The 24,725-nt window shown below is 43.2% G+C and overlaps 1 protein-coding gene across 3 annotated transcripts in view; it reads left to right on the top strand.

The window, feature by feature from the left end:
- LOC119180204 (protein 5NUC) overlaps window positions 1-24,725 on the top strand; it is a 431,021-nt gene that overhangs the window by 136,059 nt on the left and 270,237 nt on the right. For 2 of the 3 annotated variants that reach the window (XM_037431348.2, XM_075869904.1), the window contains exon 2: window positions 20,297-20,434. The exons of the other annotated variant lie outside the window; for it this stretch is intronic. In XM_037431348.2, the coding sequence (XP_037287245.2) occupies window positions 20,297-20,434 (138 nt within the window). The remainder of the gene's footprint in view (window positions 1-20,296; window positions 20,435-24,725) is intronic. 3 annotated transcript variants of the gene reach the window in all.

The following is a 24,725-nucleotide window of genomic DNA, read 5'->3' as shown; positions in this document are numbered from 1 at the left end:
TTGCTCTCAATCTGGCATGTCGTCTTCAAAGTATAAACAAACTAGAGGTCACCCCCAAGGTTCGGTACTTTCACCATTATTATTTAATATTTTACTGTGCACAATTCCAGTACTACATTATATACATGTGTATGTATATGCTGACGACATCCCATTTTTGCTACATCTACAAATATACATACAATATATCAGATGCTACAGTTTTGTATGAACACTCTTGCCACCTGGTTAGACAACTTTAATCTACCATTAACCATCCGGAAAAGTGCAGTCATAGTTTTTCCTATAAGTGTTCCAGTGCAGATTTCCGTACTTTATAGACATGACTTTATCCCGCAGGCGAAATTGATTAAATACTTGGGAGTGACCTATACTGATAACATAAATTGGAGTCCGCATATAGAAAATATTGCAGCTAAAGGAGCAGAGGCGCTTAGAATGCTTCGTAGACTCAGCAATAAAGGTTGTGGTTTACGTCGTGATGTGCTAGTAATGATATATTATATGTATATTCACCCAATATGAGAGTTTAGCTGTGTCTTGTTTTCCGGAGCACCCGCCTACAAAATTAGACCACTAGTACTACTAGAACACAAAGCGTTACGTTTATGTCTTGGGCTCCCTAAATTTGTCGCATAAAATATTTTATATAAGGAAGCGCGCCTGCCTTCTCTTCGTGCTAGGTTACAAATACTAGCAGACCGTACATTCCAAAAAATGTACGCATCCTCACTTAGGAGGTCAAAATATGTTTCAATTATTGAGCCGACGTCCTTTTTTAAGCAACAGTGGTCTACATTAAAGTGTTCACAAGTCATCGTGATACAGAAGCTCTAGGAAACATTACATGTTGACCTTCGTGAAGTACGGGTACTAAAAACACCTATTCAAACAATGAAAATAGAATTCGACAATATTTTTTCTATAACTGCAAAACCCTACCCAGTAGATATCTAAATGCCATTTTGAAAGACCACCTGGCAAGATTAGACACAAAGACTGTAATAGCAACTGATGCTTCAGTTCGCCAAGAGAATGCAGGAGTCGGAATTGCATCTTCAGCGTTAGATTGGTCTTTTTCGAGTCGTTTACCTGATTTGACAACCTTTATCAGGCGGAATTACTGGCAATTCTCTTAGCGTTACGAAAATTCCCTCAATCAGTAACAGATTCTATTAGTCTTTCAGACTGCTTGTCTGTGTGTATTTCATTAACTGAGCCTAATACGTCCAATGCTTTGAAAGTATTTTACGACCTTGCCCCAAGACATTTACGACTCATTGGCTTGGTGTGGATACCAGGGCATAAAGGTTTAACCCTCAATGAATATGCAGAAGCACTCGTACTGGCCTCACGTAATTATCCCATAATTTTTTTATTGCCAACGCTAGCATTTGTCGCCGTGGCACGCTTTGAAAAATTTGTCATGTCAGATCAGTTTGAGTAATCTCGCTTGGCAACATCGGATTTTTCCCATCTTAAGTACACTTGGAAAAATCGATGGTGCACCTCTAGAACGGCGGAGATATCAATTACGAGACTAAGATGCCGAGTCCTCCCCCCCCCCCCTTTGAACTTTTATCTACACAGGTCTGGTCTGGCACAGTCTCTCTTATGCCTCCACTGCAACGAGAGTGAATCCCTTCACCATTTCTTCTTAATATGCAGTTTATACAAAAACCAAAGGAAGAGACTGTCAGAACAAACTATCCGTAGGTCCGTAGGTTGGCTCTAAATTTATCCCTTCCAGTGATCCTGTCCTTTGGAGCAACTGAAAAGGGATTCAGCCACAGGAATGTTTGTGAGGCCGTATGCGATTTTCTAAAGGCAAAAAAACGATTAGAATGTTAAGCTGAGGCATAAATTCACTTTATTTCAAATCATATTAGCCTCTTCGTTCTTCGTATTACCTCTAGTTTATTTTAATCTATCATTTACCGATTGGTTCTTTGTTTAAACATCGTTATCTAAATAATACCGCTGGTAAAACAACTCCACCCCACAAATGAGGCACCGTCCGTTTCATGGTCAATCCCCCCTAATGGGTTGCGCCAGGACTATGAGGAACAACCAACCAACCAACTCGTTACGCTATTCGCATTGTGCGACGGCTGGTTGTTCTTTCGCTGTTTCAAAAGGCTTCATGAATCGCATTACCGCGACTGCTTTCCCGACATCAAGCCTGCCTAAAGCAAGTGTGCCAACAAGTCACAAGCACCGGCGTAACTCCGTGGTCTCATACTGAACTGGCACCCAGCAGACCCCGGTTTCGAGCCCCACTGTGTCTCTGGTGCTAGGTTTTTTTTTCAGTTTCGCGCGATGTGGTTGTGGACACCGGCGGCGGCAGCAGCGGCGGCGGACAACTACGCGTGACCCTAGTTCTGATCTCATAACAGCTTTCGCTGTAAAAAAGAAAGCTCAGGGGTTATTGGCAGAGCGCATGGAACACAGGCACAGGTAACAAACTGCATGTTAGCAAGCCGCCACTTGCTCATTGGCCGCTACTATCAACATCACACTAAACAGAAGTAATACTTACAAGCCTAAGAACAGGACACGCACACACCACATATTCGTTCCGTTTGTCTGGTGGTGATCCACCTTTGTGTGACAGATTCGGAGAAGCACTAACCATACATCATATTTCAATTCAGTGTAAACAATAATACCCGCTAAGAAGACAACACCTTTCATTAACCCACCGACAACAGATACCCATTTATCCTGCACTATTCGTCAATATAGAGCAACTTTTCTCTCAGAAATTTTTGTTGGCTTTGTTGAGAGACGTGCGTAGCTTTGACGTAAAATACCCGGCCATTCCGTAGCACGACCTCTTCAGAGAGGTTTCTGCTACGGTGGCCACACTGAACAAAGCACTTGCCTCACGGCCCTTGGACGCAAGGGTGTGAACACTCGAGGAACTTGTGCTAATGCGGTACATGTCCACCATTGTTTTGATATCCTAAACTTTCGTCATTCATTCACACTACACACATTTCACGACATGCTTATGATTTTAATACTTCTATGTTTTTACCCGCCTTAGCGCGAGGAATATTAAGGCTTTTATCACAATCATTGTCCAAATCTCTATTCCCATGAACTGGCGCTATTTGGCCATCAACTGGCCCTTGTGCCACAAAACACCAATCATCATCATCATCATTTTCATTATCATCAGTAGATGTATGCTTTAGTTTGCGTCGTAGCATTCCCAGCTTTTGCAAAACTGATGCACAAACGTTGGCAACACGCTCACTCCAACATAAGTTATGCGTGATAGTAACACCTAAGTACTTTATCTTTGTCGCTCACCGAGTTTTTCAACTCCCGATTTTGTAAGTAAATTGTCACGCTGATTGATTTGATGTGACACTCATGCAGACTGATTTTAGAAGTTCATTTGCATATCATATGCTACACACCAATCGTAAATTTTGTTTAATGATTCATCTAACAATGATTGTTCATGGGCACTCTAACACGACAAAATAACAAGCAATCGTTTGCAAAAAAGCGAACATCAATATATGGAATCATATCAGCAACATTATCATTGGCATAAAGCAAAAATTACAGGGGTGATACCACAGAAACTTGGGGCACACAAAGAGGTGACGGGCAAGCAAGCTGGGTATTCGTCAGCTATTTCGACAAATTGGCACCCATTACACAATTACTATCAAAGGTATGACATTTTTTTAATTTTCGTATTAGTTGCACATGACAGACTTCATCTAACGCGTTAGAAAAGTATAAAGCAAGAACATCAACTTGTTCCTTCTCGTTTAGAGCACTATTGAAATAATGTATTCTCACGGGGTCGCAACGCTGACAAAGGTAGAGACGACTTGAGCAAATGAAAAGTGTTTATTTATTTGGCTGAACTTGTGGCCAGTGAAGGACAGCAGATTACAGCGATAAACACCGACACTGATAGCGGTAAACAGAGTGTCGGCCGTCGATCAACTGTCAAGCTGTGAAGTGCGTCGGCATTTATACACGTGGGTCAGAATATTCTACCGTTTTTGCTAGTGGCCACGTAGGCTCCAGACTAATCTGTAATGTTCCTGAAGTGAGCGTAACCTATAGGAAATTATCTACTGCAGTCCACAAGCTTCTCTAGCACTGTAGGCGCAGTTTGCGCTGAGAATTACGTATAGTGTAATGGGGCGATAACAAAACGAGGAAGGGACTTGGCCATGCCACCCTCTTAAAAACCCATCGTCCCAATGCTTTAGCATAGGATGAAAATACAATGCAAGAAAGTAGAAGCAACGAATTACGATACAGCAATAAGAACAACAAAACCTGAATACCTTTGGAACAACACTCGTCCGGCCTTAGAGGTATTCCACTAGCCATCTTAGTTCCTGGTTGGCTCGCTGTCACTCGGCAATGTCGTCGGCAGTTATGGTTACAAAGAAGTATTCGTCATCCTGGTCATCCTGCGGCTGTAGATCGACGGGGGCACGAAACACGCAAATGGCGTCGGAGTGGTTCCTTTCAGGTTTGTACCCGACGGTAATGTGGAATTCTTGAAGTCTTAGGCTTCATCGTGTAAGGCGGCCTGTAGGGTTCTTCCAGTCAGCTAGCCAAGACAGGGCGTAGTGGTCGCCCAAAACTTTGAAAAGCCTTCCGTAGCGATAAGGGCGAAATTTCGACGCTGTCAAGTAATGACAAGGAACTTCTTTGTTGTAGAATATTTGGCCTCGGCCTTGGATAGCGACTGGCTAGCGTAACTCATAACCCTTTCCAAGTAGTCGGTCTTTTGCACAAGGACTGCGCGGAGTCCTACCCTGCCTGCGTCAATGTTTACTTCTGTTTCTGCGTACTCGTCGAAATTCGCAAGCAGTGACGGATTCTGTAGGCATCGTTTAAGCTTGTGAAATGCCTCCTGTAGTGCAGTGTTTCAGCCTAACACGGCGTTGGCTTCCGTGAGGTGAGCTAGTGGCTCGGTGAGCTGTGAAAATTTCTTGACTGAACACCACCAATAGGCGCACAATTCAAGGAATTGACGTACTCACTTCTTGTGGGTAGGTGGTGGAAAATCGGCGATGGAGGCGGTTAACCGTGGATCGGGACAGACTCCAGACTAATCACATGTCCTAAGAACAAAAGATCCTCGTACATGAAGTGGCGCTTTTGGTCTTCAGAGTTAGTACGGAGGCCTTGATATCTTGAACTGCTGCTTGAAGGCACCTGAGATTCTCATCGAAGTTCGAAGAAAATACGACAGCGTCTTCGCAGTACACGAGAAAAGTCTGCCGCTTCAATTGAGCCTGCATGGTACCCATAACGCGCTGGAACGTCGCAGGCGCTGAGCGAAGACCAAATGGAATTACCTTGAGCACGAAGAGGCCATCTGATGATACAAAAGCAGTCTTTTTTCGATCTCTCTTGTCGACCACAATTTGACAATAGTTGGCCTTCAGATTTATCGACGAAAAGTGCTTCACGTTGTGCAGACGATTCTGGGCATCGTCTATGCGTGGGGAAAGGTGCATGTCATTTTTGTCATTTTGTTCAGGCGGTGGTAATCCACGCAAAAACGCAGGGTTGTTTCTTCTTCTTCACTAACAGCACGGGTGACGACCACGGAATCTTGGACGGCTGATTGATGTCATCTCATAGCATTTCGTTGACTCTTTCTTCACATAAAACGTCTTTTGGACCTAGATGGTTCATTGTCGTGGCCTTCATGGCCTTGCTTTCATGTTTGAAAGTCAGTACAGGCTCTGTCGAACTGTTTGAGCATTATCTTTTATTACATTGCGATATTTCGTGACTGGTATTTGCCGAATTCCGAATGATGACGAAAAGTGTCCTTGAATTACAGAAGCAGTGCTTCGAGCTGGTATCGCTCGCACTTCGTAATTCTCGGGTTGACGCGCAATTCTGGTTGTGGATTGTGCAAGCATTGAAGAGGGTGAAAGCGTTGCTGCCATCCACGAATGTGTCGATGGAGGAAAAGACAGCACCCGTTATCTGAAGGTGGTGATTCCCGGAAGAATGGCACAACACACCAAGAGGGGTTACCAACAACGCGTGTGGCAGTAAAATTCGTGAAAAATACTAAATAAATAAAAAGAGAAAGAAAGAGATACGAGGAGCCAGAGAATGAGGAAGTGTATGCGAGAAATTATAATCTGTAGGTAAGCAAAAATACTGGTGATAATTTTGATCTCTTTTAATTAGGCTACTCAACGTAGAGTTCAAGTGATGAACTAAATAAATGATACAACTGAGATGGATGGATAAACGAAAATAGTGATTTAGATGCACCGATAGTATCGACAAGGTATTCTCTTTGATTCTTTGATGTAATTACAAACAGCATCATAAATGACCCTCTTGCAGTGCCTTAGCGCCGACGCCACCGCAAAGAGCTATACCAATGTGTAAAACTCAAGAGCACTTTTTTGAAAAGGTCGTTTTAGAATGTTTGCCGCATGTATTGATATCTGCGACATTTATGAAAGAAGTGCTCGATTGTTTCTACTTCATTAAAAAACTGACATTGATGAAAGGAATGAAACGAGTCGTTTACATGTAAAAACGTAATTAGGGTATTCTACATCGCAATTTTGTTAACGTTACATTCATTTGCCTTCTGCTTCATCAAGAGCCGTTGGGCCAGCTGTTCTTATTCTGTCCTTCGTCTTCCTCTGTTTTGCTCTAGCCGAATAACAGTGTAATACACAGTCCTACAAATCAGTAACGAAAACTAGTTCCTCTTTCTTATGCAATTTTGGAACGACTTTTCGTTACAAGTCTGTGTAACGCAAAAGGAACGCGTCCCAGTAATATTTCGTAAATTGCAACGTAGTCATTAAAATAAACTTCTCAATTTCACTTTTATGAACAAATACAAAGCCGAACGATCATGAAGCAAAACAAAGTATCAACTTGAAGTTCGCGCCAGGTTAAATAGATGTTTTTTCGTTGGGCTACGATGCGAGCAGAATAATCATGTCAGCTCAAAGTGTCATGCTTATAATAAATGGATATCAGTAAAGAAAACCAACAAACTGGATAGCGGTGTAGTTACGGCTCACGCCTTTGGTTTGTTTATAGGCGGTTAGGAATCTCGCCTCGGCGACAATTTTTTCGCGAGGACTTTTTTTATTTGTCTTTCTATAGATCTCTTTCATTCGCTCTCTCTTACCCATTCTCATGCCCAGTGGAGTCGTTGCATCCCACGTCAGGGGAATCAGTCGATGCGTTCTGAGAGCAAATCAGAACTGGAAGAAGATGAAGCGGGTGTCAGTTGGTTCATGAGGATAATTTACTTTCTAGCATAGCAGTAAAATAGCATAGCGAACCTCTAGCATAGCACCTTCACTGTAAATGATCAATTGCCCCTTCCTCACGTGGTCAGTCTCGGGAGTCACGCACATTTATGAGCCTTCGGTAAGAAATCCAAGATGCCGCGTAGTCACGCGTTTGACGGGGCCGGCCATACGCTATGTTGTGCGTGCGCTGAGTGCGTGAGCGTCTTGTGAATGCCGTGGAACGTTTACCAAAAGAGCGCTGGTTCTCATGCCATTCCGTCGTAGACGTAACGCGTTTCCTTTATACATTCATCGATCGTGAATGAAACGTTGGCGTTCCTCTGTTCCTCCCAAAAGTGTGATGTGATGAAAATGTGATGCTTTTCTTAGTGAACTTCGGGACTTTGAGCGTCTCTATCTATCTATCTATCTATCTATCTATCTATCTATCTATCTATCTATCTATCTATCTATCTATCTATCTATCTATCTATCTATCTATCTATCTATCTATCTATCTATCTATCTATCTATCTATCTATATTGCCACGTTCCATTTCACAAGTTTTTGTTATCTTTCCGAAACACCACACGATTCTCGGCGCAAACCGCGCCTGCACGTTTCGAGAACGTTCCCGACTGTAGTAGATCATTTCGATAAGACGTGCGAACGGTACAGATTGTTCTGGAACCTACGCCACCGCCAGCGATAACGCTAGAACATTCGACGGCAAGGGTATAAATGCCGACGCGCTTCGCCGCTTGTCAGTTGTTGATCGAAGGCCGACGCTGCGTTCGCCGCTATCAGTTCGAGACTGCTATCTGTGCAAGACTGCTGCTGTAATTAGACTTTCCCTTTACCGGGCACAGGTTCGCCCAAATAAACAGTTAAATCCCAACACGAAGTTTCCTGTCTTTGGCCACGTCACGACCCCGTGACATCTGGTGGAGGTGCTGGGTACACGGCTTGACGGGAGCGTCCGGTACATGAACGAAGCAGCACCTCGTGTCGTCCTACGTCACGGCGCCCCGGAGGTTCTTATCACCGACAGAGGAACGGCATTCACTGCCGACTTAACTCAAGCGATCTTGGCATACAGCGAAACAAACCACCGCCAGACGACAGCGTACCACCCACAGACCAACGGCCTCACCGAGCGGCTTAACAAGACGATCGCTGACATGCTGTCAATGTACGTCGATGTCGAACACAAGACGTGGGACACCATTCTTCCGTATGTGACCTTCGCATACAACATGGCGGTGCAGGAGACGACGCAGATATCTCCATACAAATTGGTCTACGGAAGGAGCCCGGCAACGACGCTCGATGCAATGTTACCCAACGTCACCGACGAAGAAAACCTCGATGTGAGCGAGCACCTTCAACGCGCCGAAGAAGCCCGACAATTTGCGCGTCTTCGTATCAAGAATCAACAGACGACCGACAGCCACCGTTACAACCTTCGACGACGCTTCGTGGAATACCAGCCCGGTGAACATGTTTGGGTGTGGACGCCGATACGCCGACGTGGACTAAGTGAAAAGCTTCTGCGACGGTACTTCGGACCGTACAAGGTGGTTCGACGTCTCGGCCCACTTGATTACGAGGTTGTCCCCGACGGCATCACGAACTCTCAACGACGCCGATCGCGACCTGAAGTCGTCCATGTCGCGCGCCTCAAGCCGTTTCATGCACGTTAACAAACTGAAACGGTGTTTTTTTGTATTATTGTTGTATTGTAATTTATTCATTGTACTTTCTTGCATTATTATTGTACCTTCATCTTTAGTTAAAGCATCGGGACGATGCCTTTTTTTCAGAGGGGGGCAATGCCACGTTCCATTTCACAAGTTTTTGTTATCGTTCCGAAACACCACACGATTCTCGGCGCAAACCGCGCCTGCAGGTTTCGAGAAGGTTCCGGACTGTAGTAGATCATGTCGATAAGATCACGCCCACTGTGCGAACGGTACAGATTGTTCTGGAACCTACGCCACCGCCAGCGATAACGCTAGAACATTCGACTGCAAGGGTACAAATGCCTACGCGCTTCGCCGCTTGTCAGTTCTTGATCGAAGGCCGAGGCTGCGTTCGCCGCTATCAGTCCGAGACTGCTATCTGTGCAAGACTGCTGCTCTAATTAGACTTTCCCTTTACGGGGCCCAGGTTCGCCCAAATAAACACAGTTAAATCCCAACACGCAGTTTCTTGTCTTTGGCCACGTCACGACCCCGTGACAATATATATATATATATATATATATATATATATAGGCAGGCATGGTGGCGAAAATGGCCGTAGCGTTGCAATAAGTCAAGTAGATCCTCCAAGAGAACGGTAACAACGGAAGTGTTTAATTCGACAGTTTCGGCCAGAGTCTGGCCTTCATCAGGAGTCATGGTACATTCTGTTTGCGCTCACATTTATAGTATTTTGGGTAAAAAATGAGAGGGAAGGAACGAAAAAAAAAAAAAAAAAAAAAAAAAAAAACAGAAAGAAAGAAAGAGTTTGAAAAACGAGAGAGGAAAGGATATCCAGAAAGTTCCAGGTTCCACTGTGCTTCGCGAGTGGCGTCGTCAGTGTGTATTTTCTTAGTATTGCGTTCAGTGCAGTTTGGTGGCGGTCCCTTTATTGTAGACGGGGCCTGGCTAAGGTAAGGGCTTGCGTGTCCCGAAAAATGCTTTTTTTATTATTATTTTTTATTTTTTATTTTTTAAAAGACCGTCACTAATTCGGCGTCGGGGACAGCGTTCCGAGGCTCCAGGAAGTCGGCGCGGGAGAAAATGTTTCTTAAGGCGCTGTCTGTCGTTTTGAATGCTATTTTGCTCTGCGAATCCGCGTTTGGGGGTTTTAATTGTGTATGGGGTGGCCCTTCTATATGTCGGGCTTTGTTGTCGAAATGCGGGAAGGGTTTCCAAACTGCGAGAAAGGACGTTTGAAGTGATTGCTATTTTGTACTGGGAAACCGCGTTCGGGGCGTTTAGTTGTGTATGTGGATGTCGGGCTTTGTTGCCAAAATCGGGGAAGGGTTGCCAAAAGGCGAGAAGGGGCGTTTGAAGTGATTGCATTTTGTTCTGGGAATCCACGTTCGGGGCTTTTAGTTGTGCATGCGGTGACCCTTCGACAAGTCGGGCTTACAACTATTGTTCGGTTATTCAGAGAAATAGAAATAGACGACAGTGGTTCACTGAAACACGCAAAGATATTTGTAGTTGTCCAGTCCTCGTCGCCGCCACAGTGCCGCGAAATCTTGAACTGTTATGATTACAATTATAAACTTACATATACACACATACACCCCCATACATATGCGCATATGCATAAGTACATATACACATATAAATGCATATGTATATATTATAGTGCTTTGATTGCTGCAAGTGTACCCGGACTTTCATTTATGCCTTTTTCGAGGGTGTTAAATCGGTGTATGAGGTATGATTCACGTTGTTCACGTTCCCGGTTTGATTTAAATCCTGTTTCTAAAAGTGTGACTGACAATTTGTCGAAGGAGTGGCCGGGAAGGTTAAGGTGTTTTGATAGAGGTAGATTCGGCGCTGATTTCGCGTGGGCTCTGTGATTATTGAAACGAATCCTAAAGGGTGTTTCCGTTTGTCCGATGTATTGCATGCCGCACACGTTGCATTCAAGTAGATATACCACATTAGGGGAATCGCATGTTAGATTTCCTCGTATGTTAATTGAAAAGTTGGATGGTGTGCTGCTTGCCTTGCTTGTATCTCGCATCGCTTTGCATACAAAACATCGAGGCTTCAGACAAGGTCGGCATGAACTGTCGGAAGTTGAAGTATTGATTTGGGAGTTTACAAGTGTGTCTTTGAGGTTGCGTGTTCGTCGGTAAACGACGCCAGGAGCCGATGGGAATGCACGTTTTAGACGTTCACTTTGTTCCAGTATGTTGTAATGTCGTTTAAGGATTTTGTTAACGTTGGGGAAATTCGTGCTGTATGTTAAACATAGGTGTGTCTGTTGCAGGTTGTGTTGTGGTGGCCGCTTCATCAGAAGGTCATCACGCTGAAGTTTTCTAGCTTTTTGAATAGCGTCATCAATTACATGTGGAGGATATTTCTGTTTTTCGAGCACGAGTTTAAGCTTTTGTGAGCTCGCGTGGAAGTCAGTGTCTTTTGAGCAAATTCGCTTAAAACGGTGGGCCTGGCCGTATGGAATGCTGTTTTTACAATGGCGTGGATGATCACTTTGGTAATGGAGGTACTGTTGTCGATCTGTTGGTTTGCGGTAGAGGGTTGTGGAAAGTTTATCATCTTCTATTATTATGGTAACGTCAAGGAAATTTACGGTTACTTGTGAGTAGGTGTGTGTGAAGTGTATGTTTGGATGCACAGTATTGTAAGTATCGATAAAGTTTAGCAGTTCATCCTCGCTGTGAGTCCAAATAAGAAAAATATCGTCAATGTACCGCCTGTATAGGAGTGGTTTCAAGGGAGTTTGGGACAAAAATTCGGTTTCTAGTTCTCCCATAAAAATGTTAGCATAGTTTGGTGCGAGTTTGGTACCCATGGCGGTGCCGCTGATTTGTCGAAAGTACTCTTGGTTGAACTCGAATGAGTTCAGTTCTAATACAAGTCTTGTGAGGCTTGCGATGGCAGAGAAATCTGGGGTGTCAGGTTGTCTATGGTTTGTGTATGTGTTTTTTAATGCCGCTATGCCATCATCGTGGGGAATATTTGTATAAAGTGAAGACACATCAAGGGTAACTAAGTATGAGTGTTTCGGAATGCGCAGGTCTGCAATATCTCGAAGAAAATGTGAGGTGTCTTTTACGTACGACCCGAGAGTGCACGGAATGTGGCCTATTAATTTGTCTACGTACCCTGATATGGGCTCGGTTACTGTGCCTATACCTGAAATGATTGGTCGGCCTGGATTACCGGGTTTATGAATTTTTGGGAGTATGTAGAAGCGCCCTGGACGAGGGTGTACTGGCCGCATTAATTTGTGCTCACTGCGTGTTATTCTTCCCTCGTCCAACAGCTTCTTCAGTTCTGTTGCTACAATACGCGTGTATTTCTCTGTCGGGTCCCCTGGGAGGCGTTCGTAGAATTTTAAGTCGTTTAGTTGACGGTATGCTTCTTGTAGGTAGTCGGTTGTATTTAGGACTACAATTGCCCCTCCTTTGTCAGCGGGCTTTATTATTATATCAGTCCTAGATGTTAGGTTTTGCATACTCTTTTTCTCGGATTTTGTCATGTTTTCCCGCTTTCCCTTCTGTCTGTGATACTCCTGTAATATATCTTTCTGGACCGCGTTAATATATAAGTCCAGACACTTGTCTCGATGACTATTTGGTGTCCAATCGCTTGTTTGGTGGCGGGGAGTCTTTGGAATGTTAGACGGCTTGTCCAAGAAATATTCGTGCAGCCTCAATTTTCTAGCGAAGTTGTCGAGGTCTCGGAGTAAGTGAAACTCATCGAAAGATTTTCTAGTTGGGCAGAAGTTTAGTCCTTTAGATAATAGTTTTACTTCATCAGTTGACAAACTCGTGTCTGATAGGTTTATAATCGCAGCGTCGTAGTGAGTGTTGATAGGTGTTTTCTTGTTTGTGCCGTGAGTTTCCTCGTGGGTGAATGTGTTGTAGTCATACAGTGTAGCGTCTGGTAGTGTGGGGTTGGAAACATTGTCTCTTTTAAGTTTCTGTATTTTAGTTTTCTTGACCTCTTGGTATTTATTCTGTTCGAACTCTGTTAGTAGGGTGATTTCCTCGTTTGATAAGTGGTTGTTGTCGCGCAGAATGGCGTTGGTCATGTTGGTCAGTTTCTTTACTTGTTTTTCACTGTGGTTGATTGCAATTTCTGTTAGCTTGAGTGATGCTTCTAGAAGGACGTTTTGCCATGCGGCCTGGTTGTTTTCGTCGAGATTTGTGGCGGCAGGGGTGATGGAGAGTGTCATTCCTTTGGGGGCTATTCTAGCATTTAGGTATACTTGCAGCGTCGATCTATGCATTGCATGTCTGATTCGTTTATCCGTGAGTTTTCTTACTTTAAGAAAAGTGGCACTGTAACCGGAGAGCAGAGAGCTGGACTTACAGATTGGAAGTCAGTCTTCTTTTGGGCGCGGGGACGGCACTGCAGAAGTCCGCAGGTTGTAGGTGTGTTGTGTAGGCCTTCGTCGTTGAAGGGATGATCCGGGCGTCGAGCTGCTGGCAGGCGTTGAGCTCCGAGCGAGCGTTGAATCAGACATGCAATGCATAGATCGACGCTGCAAGTATACCTAAATGCTAGAATAGCCCCCAAAGGAATGACACTCTCCATCACCCCTGCCGCCACAAATCTCGACGAAAACAACCAGGCCGCATGGCAAAACGTCCTTCTAGAAGCATCACTCAAGCTAACAGAAATTGCAATCAACCACAGTGAAAAACAAGTAAAGAAACTGACCAACATGACCAACGCCATTCTGCGCGACAACAACCACTTATCAAACGAGGAAATCACCCTACTAACAGAGTTCGAACAGAATAAATACCAAGAGGTCAAGAAAACTAAAATACAGAAACTTAAAAGAGACAATGTTTCCAACCCCACACTACCAGACGCTACACTGTATGACTACAACACATTCACCCACGAGGAAACTCACGGCACAAACAAGAAAACACCTATCAACACTCACTACGACGCTGCGATTATAAACCTATCAGACACGAGTTTGTCAACTGATGAAGTAAAACTATTATCTAAAGGACTAAACTTCTGCCCAACTAGAAAATCTTTCGATGAGTTTCACTTACTCCGAGACCTCGACAACTTCGCTAGAAAATTGAGGCTGCACGAATATTTCTTGGACAAGCCGTCTAACATTCCAAAGACTCCCCGCCACCAAACAAGCGATTGGACACCAAATAGTCATCGAGACAAGTGTCTGGACTTATATATTAACGCGGTCCAGAAAGATATATTACAGGAGTATCACAGACAGAAGGGAAAGCGGGAAAACATGACAAAATCCGAGAAAAAGAGTATGCAAAACCTAACATCTAGGACTGATATAATAATAAAGCCCGCTGACAAAGGAGGGGCAATTGTAGTCCTAAATACAACCGACTACCTACAAGAAGCATACCGTCAACTAAACGACTTAAAATTCTACGAACGCCTCCCAGGGGACCCGACAGAGAAATACACGCGTATTGTAGCAACAGAACTGAAGAAGCTGTTGGACGAGGGAAGAATAACACGCAGTGAGCACAAATTAATGCGGCCAGTACACCCTCGTCCAGGGCGCTTCTACATACTCCCAAAAATTCATAAACCCGGTAATCCAGGCCGACCAATCATTTCAGGTATAGGCACAGTAACCGAGCCCATATCAGGGTACGTAGACAAATTAATAGGCCACATTCCGTGCACTCTCGGGTCGTACGTAAAAGACACCTCACATTTTCTTCGAGATATTGCAGACCTGCGCATTCCGAAACACTCATACTTAGTTACCCTTGATGTGTCTTCACTTTATACAAATATTCCCCACGATGATGGCATAGCGGCATTAAAAAACACATACACAAACCATAGACAACCTGACACCCCAGATTTCTCTGCCATCGCAAGCCTCACAAGACTTGTATTAGAACTGAACTCATTCGAGTTCAACCAAGAGTACTTTCGACAAATCAGCGGCACCGCCATGGGTACCAAACTCGCACCAAACTATGCTAACATTTTTATGGGAGAACTAGAAACCGAATTTTTGTCCCAAACTCCCTTGAAACCACTCCTATACAGGCGGTACATTGACGATATTTTTCTTATTTGGACTCACAGCGAGGATGAACTGCTAAACTTTATCGATACTTACAATACTGTGCATCCAAACATACACTTCACACACACCTACTCACAAGTAACCGTAAATTTCCTTGACGTTACCATAATAATAGAAGATGATAAACTTTCCACAACCCTCTACCGCAAACCAACAGATCGACAACAGTACCTCCATTACCAAAGTGATCATCCACGCCATTGTAAAAACAGCATTCCATACGGCCAGGCCCACCGTTTTAAGCGAATTTGCTCAAAAGACACTGACTTCCACGCGAGCTCACAAAAGCTTAAACTCGTGCTCGAAAAACAGAAATATCCTCCACATGTAATTGATGACGCTATTCAAAAAGCTAGAAAACTTCAGCGTGATGACCTTCTGATGAAGCGGCCACCACAACACAACCTGCAACAGACACACCTATGTTTAACATACAGCACGAATTTCCCCAACGTTAACAAAATCCTTAAACGACATTACAACATACTGGAACAAAGTGAACGTCTAAAACGTGCATTCCCATCGGCTCCTGGCGTCGTTTACCGACGAACACGCAACCTCAAAGACACACTTGTAAACTCCCAAATCAATACTTCAACTTCCGACAGTTCATGCCGACCTTGTCTGAAGCCTCGATGTTTTGTATGCAAAGCGATGCGAGATACAAGCAAGGCAAGCAGCACACAATCCAACTTTTCAATTAACATACGAGGAAATCTAACATGCGATTCCCCTAATGTGGTATATCTACTTGAATGCAACGTGTGCGGCATGCAATACATCGGACAAACGGAAACACCCTTTAGGATTCGTTTCAATAATCACAGAGCCCACGCGAAATCAGCGCCGAATCTACCTCTATCAAAACACCTTAACCTTCCCGGCCACTCCTTCGACAAATTGTCAGTCACACTTTTAGAAACAGGATTTAAATCAAACCGGGAACGTGAACAACGTGAATCATACCTCATACACCGATTTAACACCCTCGAAAAAGGCATAAATGAAAGTCCGGGTACACTTGCAGCAATCAAAGCACTATAATATATACATATGCATTTATATGTGTATATGTACTTATGCATATGCGCATATGTATGGGGGTGTATGTGTGTATATGTAAGTTTATAATTGTAATCATAACAGTTCAAGATTTCGCGGCACTGTGGCGGCGACGAGGACTGGACAACTACAAATATCTTTGCGTGTTTCAGTGAACCACTGTCGTCTATTTCTATTTCTCTGAATAACCGAACAATAGTTGTAAGCCCGACTTGTCGAAGGGTCACCGCATGCACAACTAAAAGCCCCGAACGTGGATTCCCAGAACAAAATGCAATCACTTCAAACGCCCCTTCTCGCCTTTTGGCAACCCTTCCCCGATTTTGGCAACAAAGCCCGACATCCACATACACAACTAAACGCCCCGAACGCGGTTTCCCAGTACAAAATAGCAATCACTTCAAACGTCCTTTCTCGCAGTTTGGAAACCCTTCCCGCATTTCGACAACAAAGCCCGACATATAGAAGGGCCACCCCATACACAATTAAAACCCCCAAACGCGGATTCGCAGAGCAAAATAGCATTCAAAACGACAGACAGCGCCTTAAGAAACATTTTCTCCCGCGCCGACTTCCTGGAGCCTCGGAACGCTGTCCCCGACGCCGAATTAGTGACGGTCTTTTAAAAAATAAAAAATAAAAAATAATAATAAAAAAAGCATTTTTCGCGACACGCAAGCCCTTACCTTAGCCAGGCCCCGTCTACAATAAAGGGACCGCCACCAAACTGCACTGAACGCAATACTAAGAAAATACACACTGACGACGCCACTCGCGAAGCACAGTGGAACCTGGAACTTTCTGGATATCCTTTCCTCTCTCGTTTTTCAAACTCTTTCTTTCTTTCTGTTTTTTTTTTTTTTTTTTTTTTTTTCGTTCCTTCCCTCTCATTTTTTACCCAAAATACTATAAATGTGAGCGCAAACAGAATGTACCATGACTCCTGATGAAGGCCAGACTCTGGCCGAAACTGTCGAATTAAACACTTCCGTTGTTACCGTTCTCTTGGAGGATCTACTTGACTTATATATATATATATATATATATATATATATATATATATATATATATATATATATATATATATATATATATATATATATATATTCGTCTATTAGCGGCCTACGACTTTTAGCTCTTCTGGCCTTTTCAATAAAGGTATCAATACCAAAATTGGTATGAGAAAATACGAGTGTATGACGAGCATAAGTGACTAGTCATAGCAAGAAAATCACGATATGTATGTCATGAATGTAATGATTTACGTTTCGTGGTCTTGCTGCTCTTGTGGTGGTTTCGTTCACATGACATACTGAAAGCTGGTATGGTATGAAATGACTGCATGGCGAACATATGTGCCAAACCCTAGCGTGTAAATTATGACATGCATGCCATGTAAGTCATGAGTGCACACGACACTCATGGTGTGCTCATGGTCGTTTCGCCAGCTTCGCATATACCAAATTTGGATTAAGGTACGTGAATGGATGATGAAGCTATATGACTGTTGCATCCGTGATATAGATGAAATTCTTCTAATGTAACAACATGACTACATGCCATGCTCATGATGCACTCACGGTCGTTTCGCTAGCTTCACATACACCAAACTTGGTGCTTCGAGACGCAAATAGACAACGAAGGTGCAGACATGATAATCATGGCATGCGTGTCATGTAAGAACATGACTACATGCCACGCTCATGATGTGCTCGTTACCGTTTCTCTAGCTTTACTTATACCAAATTTGTTATTACGTGACACCAACGGACGACGGAGGTATATGGTGGTGCAAGCATGATACTTACAACATACGTGTCATGTAAGGACATGACCACATGCCACGCTCATGATGCGCTCATGGCCGTTTGGCTAGCTTCACATAAAAGAAATTGGGTGTTACGTGAGGCGAGTAGATGATGAAGATATGTGACACGTCCAAACATGATAATCATGACATGTGTGTCATGTAAAGCACAATTTCATGCTACGCTCTTAGCGCGCTCGCGGCTGTTTTGCTAGCTTCATATACACCAAATTTGATATCACGTGACGTGACAGTCACCGAAGGTTACCGATACTTCTAAACATGATAATCATGATATGCTCGTAGTGAAAAAGATTACTACATGCGACGTGACAGTCACCGAAGATTACTGATACTTCTAAACATGATAATCATGATATGCTCGTAGTAAAAAAGATTACTACATGCGACGCTCATAGCGTGCCCCCGGTCAATTCTATAAGTACCAAGCTTGGTAATACATGACGTAAATGGACGACGAAAGTAAATGACTCGTCAAAAAAATGAAAATCATCATATGCGTGTCAGGTAAAACATGACTACAATCGACGATCTTAGTGCGCTCCTGCCGTTTTGTTCTTCTACACATACCAAATTCGATATTGCGTGACGTGAATAGACGATGGCAGTAAATAATACATCTAAACATGATAATCATGACATCCGTTTCAATTAAAACATGACACTATGCTATGTCCTTAGCATGCTCGTGCCAGTTTCGCTAGCTCAACATCTACCAAATTTGGTATCACGTGGGGTGATTAGACAACGAAGGCAAATTACACGTTCACACTTGATAGTATTGATGAGATCATGTATGGTGTACTATACCTCCGCCTCGTAACATTAGGCTGATTTTAAATTGACATATCAACCTTCCTCATTCCTGCTTCGCGTATCATCGATTCCAACTGTCCGTGAGATCTACCAAATTTTTTCATGACGCACTCATGTAGAATGCTACACCAGCTGATGTGAAAACACCACACGATATATTTTCGGCCCTGACGGTTTTTTTTGTTTGCAACTTGTGGTATAGCTTAATATATATCCCACGTTTTTTTTTATTTTTCTCTCTATAACTATATATATTTTTTTCTTTTTTAATATATGCGTACTTATACCTTTTTATCAATATTTGTATCATTTGCTCAGTGATGCAGATAGGGGTTGAAAAGTTCCTTTCTTGTGTTTTTTCGTGCGCTCTTAGTTTCAAGTTTTCTCAACATGTTCTTACAATCGCCCTATTAAAAGTGGATGTTGCTATAGCAATGCCGTGAAAACGAAAAAGGTGAAACTTCAGTAAGAGTACCGGCAAAAATGCCAAAAAAGGAGCTTGGTTGAAACTGGAAACGGGTTAGGGAGGTTCTGTCTAAATGCAATGTCAGCAAAATTTTCACCTGATGTTAGGCTAGATTGACCATTTAGTGGGCCTGAGTAACTCAACCCGGCGCACGTGTGTTATCAACCCCACTCAGACGTTCAAAATTCCTGCTTGGCAAACGTGTGACATGCTTGCCGCAACATTGCGGCCCAGCTATACCTCAGCCAACGAACGCCGATCTGCGACATCGAGGATATTTACAAGCGTCGATGGATCATCTTTGGAAACGCTGGCGAAAGGAGTTCTTGTTGCTTCTGCGTTCGGCCAACGAAGTGGCACCCAAGGCATCACGACTTCAGGTCCGCGATGTTGTCCACGTGCATGAAAACTCAGCGCCATCAATGTGCAATATGGCTCGCGTAACCAAACTGCTTCCCGGCCGCGACAACATCGCACGAACGTACTTCTTGAGGTTGGTGTCAACCTCCACCATTAGATGACCGGTGCACAAACTATACCTTCTCGTAGCAGGCAGTACTTAATAAGCTTCTGCGGCCACGGTAGTGTATTGCAAATAAAGGATGAAGAAGGGAAACCACCAAGAGCCACGAGTGCTGGCTCGTTAAATTGTTTTGTAGCACTTGGATGTGACCAGACGTTCAGTTCCGGGTCTTCTTGTTCGTTTCTTACAATATCTGCAACTATAATATTGCACTGTAAATGCGAGAAGTAATGCCGCATCACCAAAACTCTTCAGACTGTAGATGTCACCGTAAAAGGTGATTCATGGTACTTTTATTGTCTGTCGTCTTCGTCCATGCTTCAAACAGCATTCTTATGGCTCATTTTTCTAGAAACGCTGAACTAGAGCAAACACATTGAGTACTGACGCGGCTGGAGAAGGGAGCAACATACCTCGTTTAAGAGTCTGTATCTTTAACTAGTTATATTCTGATGAGTACAAGGACAATACTTAAGAATATGAAGATAAGGCGTTTTTTACGTGTTGTTACTTTCAGGTCAGAACCCTCAAGAACAATACACAGAACCCTTTATTTCTCAACGCTGGAGACTTCTTTCAAGGAACACTATGGTATTCGATACTAAAGTACAACATTGTTTCAGCCGTAATGGCAAATATGTCTTATGACACTGTGGTATGTGTTCTGATCTTCTACTCTTGAACTGATTGAAGCAAACCTACTGGACATACTTGTAGGACGGGACGCGCTAGTACCGTAGACTTTTTTCCGCCTGTGTCCCTTATTTATGCGCAGTTTTCTGTTTTCTATGAAAACATAGTGATAAAACTGTTTACTCAGTGATTCGGTTCATCGTCTCAACGTTAAGGTGGGGTGCAAGTAAAGACCACACAAAAGACGTACAGACGGGTTGAGCTGTGACTATCAACTGTTTTGCTATTGAAAACATGGGAAAAACTTCTTCAGACGGAGCTAATCGCACTCGCCTCATATCTTTCACAGATTAGGGTCTTCTAGCTTGTACTCATACTTCTTTACGTTAATTAGTTGCCGGATACCAGTATGCGTTTGCCGTCTTACCGCAACGCACGTCTTTTCACGTTTTAGCTCCTAATGCGTAAACGTCTACGTATGTACGTAAACCATCAATGGTGATGCTAACTCCGTTTAGAGTGCATTTAACTTACATTAGATTCAATCACCGGTGTGTCAAAATTACGAAACGTTTTTTATTGTGTACGAAATCCTCGTATGCTGAAAAGAATGAAAAATGCAAGGGGACTGAAAATATGGTGCCGACACCTTGTGACACTTCGTGAAACCACGGTCATAAACACGTTGGCCTACACGTTTTGTTTTTGAGGCCAAAATGATTAAAAAGGTAACCAACTTGTAATGACGCCATTGTGCGGTATTCGCGCCAGACGTACAATGCAAAATCTTTCTGCAATAAAAATTTTGTGATTGCTTGGTTAATTATAGCCCCGCTGGTTGGTGCCACATATCCAGCTTGTCGGGGGCTCGCAGGTTTATGGCGTCTATGACCTAGGCGTTCTAGCTTTGGTAGTCCGGCTAAACAATGTAATCACTATTGGCGCTCGCACTTCGGCTGATTGCAACTCGACGTTTTGAGTACCCGCAGTGCGAACACCGCGAGTTTCTACGAACGGAGGGGGATTTGCGAAATAGGGTAGAAACTTAACGCCTATCCAGCGGGAAAACTAATGGTTTACGTTCCGCAAAGACCCACGCATGCGCAGACTCTATCCAGTATCTGGTGAAACAGTGACGTAAATAAGTATACGTACAAGCTAAAAGCCCCTTTTCTCTCCCATTTCATCGTCTCTGTTGGCGAAGCAGCGGTGTGGTGCCACTGTCTCTGAGTGCTTAAGAGAAGTAATGCGGCATGTACCAGTTAAAGCATGGCGTCCGAAATCACGTAGGCACGCAGCCTTTATACATTAAATTTTTTTAATACAAGGTAAACAAAAATAAGCCGAGATGAGAGTGAATGACTTGTCCTCCAGTGAGAGGACAAGTGAGAAGACAAGATTTAAAACCCAATGAGGGTTTTAAAAACACCATCTAGAATTTGTAAAAAAAATAAATTTACTCCACGAATAAAAGGGCTTTTGGACAGATTTAAGGAAGTTTTCATAAACATCCATCAGGAAATTTTCCCAAGTCAGTGTGGGAGTGAATTTTTTACATCCATGCAAAAAAAATGTCCACAGCCGTAATATGTGCAGGCGTAACTTTCATTAAATTACCTTCGAAGCCCCCAATATTGATCACACATACACAAACATGCACGCAACGATCGCGTGATATTATAAAACCACATTGACCACACCATGCCGCTCGTGCTACACACTATTAATTCTGTGTTGGTTATATATAGGCAAGATATTTAGACCTCAATTATAGCTCTATAAGGACCCTACTTTACAAATGCCTAAGCAATAAATATTGACAGTGTGAGTGTATGTCCGCGGTGGTCAATGAAGCCCTACAATACACATGACTTTTATTCTAAACCCGCCTAATATGTAATGCTTTTTTAACTATAGAGAAACTTTATGTTTAGCTGGTGCCGAATCGCATAAATTGAATTTGCAGTAGCAATACTGTGCGTCAACCCGTAAAACGCTGTAAATCGTACGCAATGTCAGAGCGGCGGTGCATGAACATTTCAACGGCTTGCATTTAGCAGCACCAGCGAAAATTGGGGGACCATTAAGCTTCGCCTTTAGGAGTTAAACGCGATAGCGAATTCTGGCCCCTAGTGCGCCCTTCAACCACTAAGTGCATACTTCAGAGACAACACAAACACAATCTCAAGACGTCCTCAGTATGCCTTCGTGAGGGCATTATCATGCCCTCAAAAGGTCCTCTTATTTATTTTCTTCTAATTTTTTCATTTATTCACAGATACTGCTGTCTCATGTTTTAGACATTGCAGGAGTGGTTACAATAAACGAACAAAAACAGCAGAAATAAAAAAACATGAAATTACGTATTTAGACCCCTGTTCAACAACCAATAAATGATCAAAAAGAGAACAACAGCAAAACTAAAAACATCAAATTACATAATTGGACAATTGTTTAACAAACAGCGCTTGCGGTAGTCATTTCAAAGTAGTGCCCAGATTATTCCAAGTGTCAACTGCGCACAGGGAAAGGGAGTACTTATAACAATCTATAAAACATCTGTATGACAGAATGTTCAATGGATCGAATCGGCGAGTCACACGGGTAGGATGATTGGTGAACGAAATGAGTGTGGCTATGCGGAAGGAATTGTGAACGATGTTATGTAGCATGGTAAGCCGATCACACATACGTCTGTGTTCTAAACGGTTTAGCAATAAAGCATGGTAGATCTCTGAAGGGGAGAAATCACGGTCATAACGGTTTAAAATGCATCTAATCGCTTTTCGCTGGATGGCTTCAAGTTTATTTATGTCAATTGCAAGATGTGGTGACCACACAACCGACGCATATTCAAGAAGAGGCCTGACCAGTGATTTGTAGGCTACAAGCTTGCATTCTTTTGTGGCGCCCTATAGCGTTTTTCTTTGGTAACCTAATTTCTTAAGCAATTTTGCAAGAATAACGTCGATGTTTTGATGATGATGATGATGAGGAGGATGATGATGAGCAGTTTTTAATCGCGCAAGGGCCCATTGATGGCGAAAGAGCGCCATTTCAATTGACTAGAGATATGAACACTGATATGATGAAGGCTGTAAAGGAGCCTTAAAATTCCTCGCGCTAACATGGGTTCTAACAATGAAGTAATAAAATCATGAGAGTGGCGTGAGATATGTGTAGTGAAAGTGGATAGCAAAATGTCATAATAATATAACCATGATGAAAATGTAGTCACCGTAGCCACGACCACGGTACAGAGGTCGTACTACAAATGACCTCTAAATATCGGGTGAAAGCTATGCACATTTTTCATAAACGGGAAAAGTGTTTGCAGTTTAAGAAACGGATTCCTAACGATGAGCATACCAGGAGCTGCTGTTGGTAGCGCAGTAAAAAATGCTTTTTTCTTAGAGAATCCAGCTAGTTGCACTGGACGAGAATGTGGTGAACCGTAAGGGGTTCTCCACATCTCTTACAATGTGATAGATTGCAGGTAGATAGGAGAAATGAATGCTTAGAGTGTGCATGTCCTGTTCTAAGCCTTGTTAGTGTTACTCCTGTGTGTCGTGATTTTGATAGTGGCGGCCAATAACCTAGTTGCAGCCTAATGGCATGGAGTTTATTGTCTGTGTGTTTATCCCACGTGCTTTTCCACTACCGCCTAAGCTTTCGTTTTAGAAAACGTTTTAAGTCAAGTGCAGGGATTGGTATATATGCATTGGGAGTAGTGTCGTTGGCGGAAGCAGCCAGATTGTCGGCAAAAACATTCCCTTGTATCTCAGTGTGCCCTGGAACCCAGCAAACAACCACATGGTGTTTTGTTGTGTACAGGGTGCACAGAAGTGATTAAAGTGACACCAGCACGGGGTTCTTGTGTTTTTAGTAGTTTTCAGGGCTTCGACCACGCTTAGGGAATCTGTGTATATTACCGCCTTCTGTATTTTATCTGTTTGATGTGTTTTATGACCGCCAGTATTGCGTAAGCCTCTCCTGTGAAAATGCTTGCATCAGGATGAAGAACGCTGGCCTCGGAAAAAGATTGGCCTACCGCTGCGTATGACATAGAAGTGTTTGACTTTGACGCATCGGTAAAGAACTCAGGGCATGTGTATTTATGTTATAGTTCTAGGCAGTATGTATGTATGTGTGCAAGTGGTGCGTGCTTTGTGACTTCAACAAAAGAGACATCACAGTCTAAAAGCTGCCACTGCCACGGTGGCAGATATGTTGCAGGAGCTATCAAACTGTGTTCAAGAAGAGGCACACTTGTTTCTTCGGCCAGGCCTCTTACACGGACCACGTAGGGCAGC

This window comes from Rhipicephalus microplus, chromosome 7 (genome assembly GCF_043290135.1).
Source record: "Rhipicephalus microplus isolate Deutch F79 chromosome 7, USDA_Rmic, whole genome shotgun sequence".
Taxonomy (NCBI): Eukaryota; Metazoa; Arthropoda; class Arachnida; order Ixodida; family Ixodidae; genus Rhipicephalus; species Rhipicephalus microplus.
Note: the sequence above shows the minus strand (reverse complement) of the source record. Positions and strands in the feature narration are given on the sequence as shown.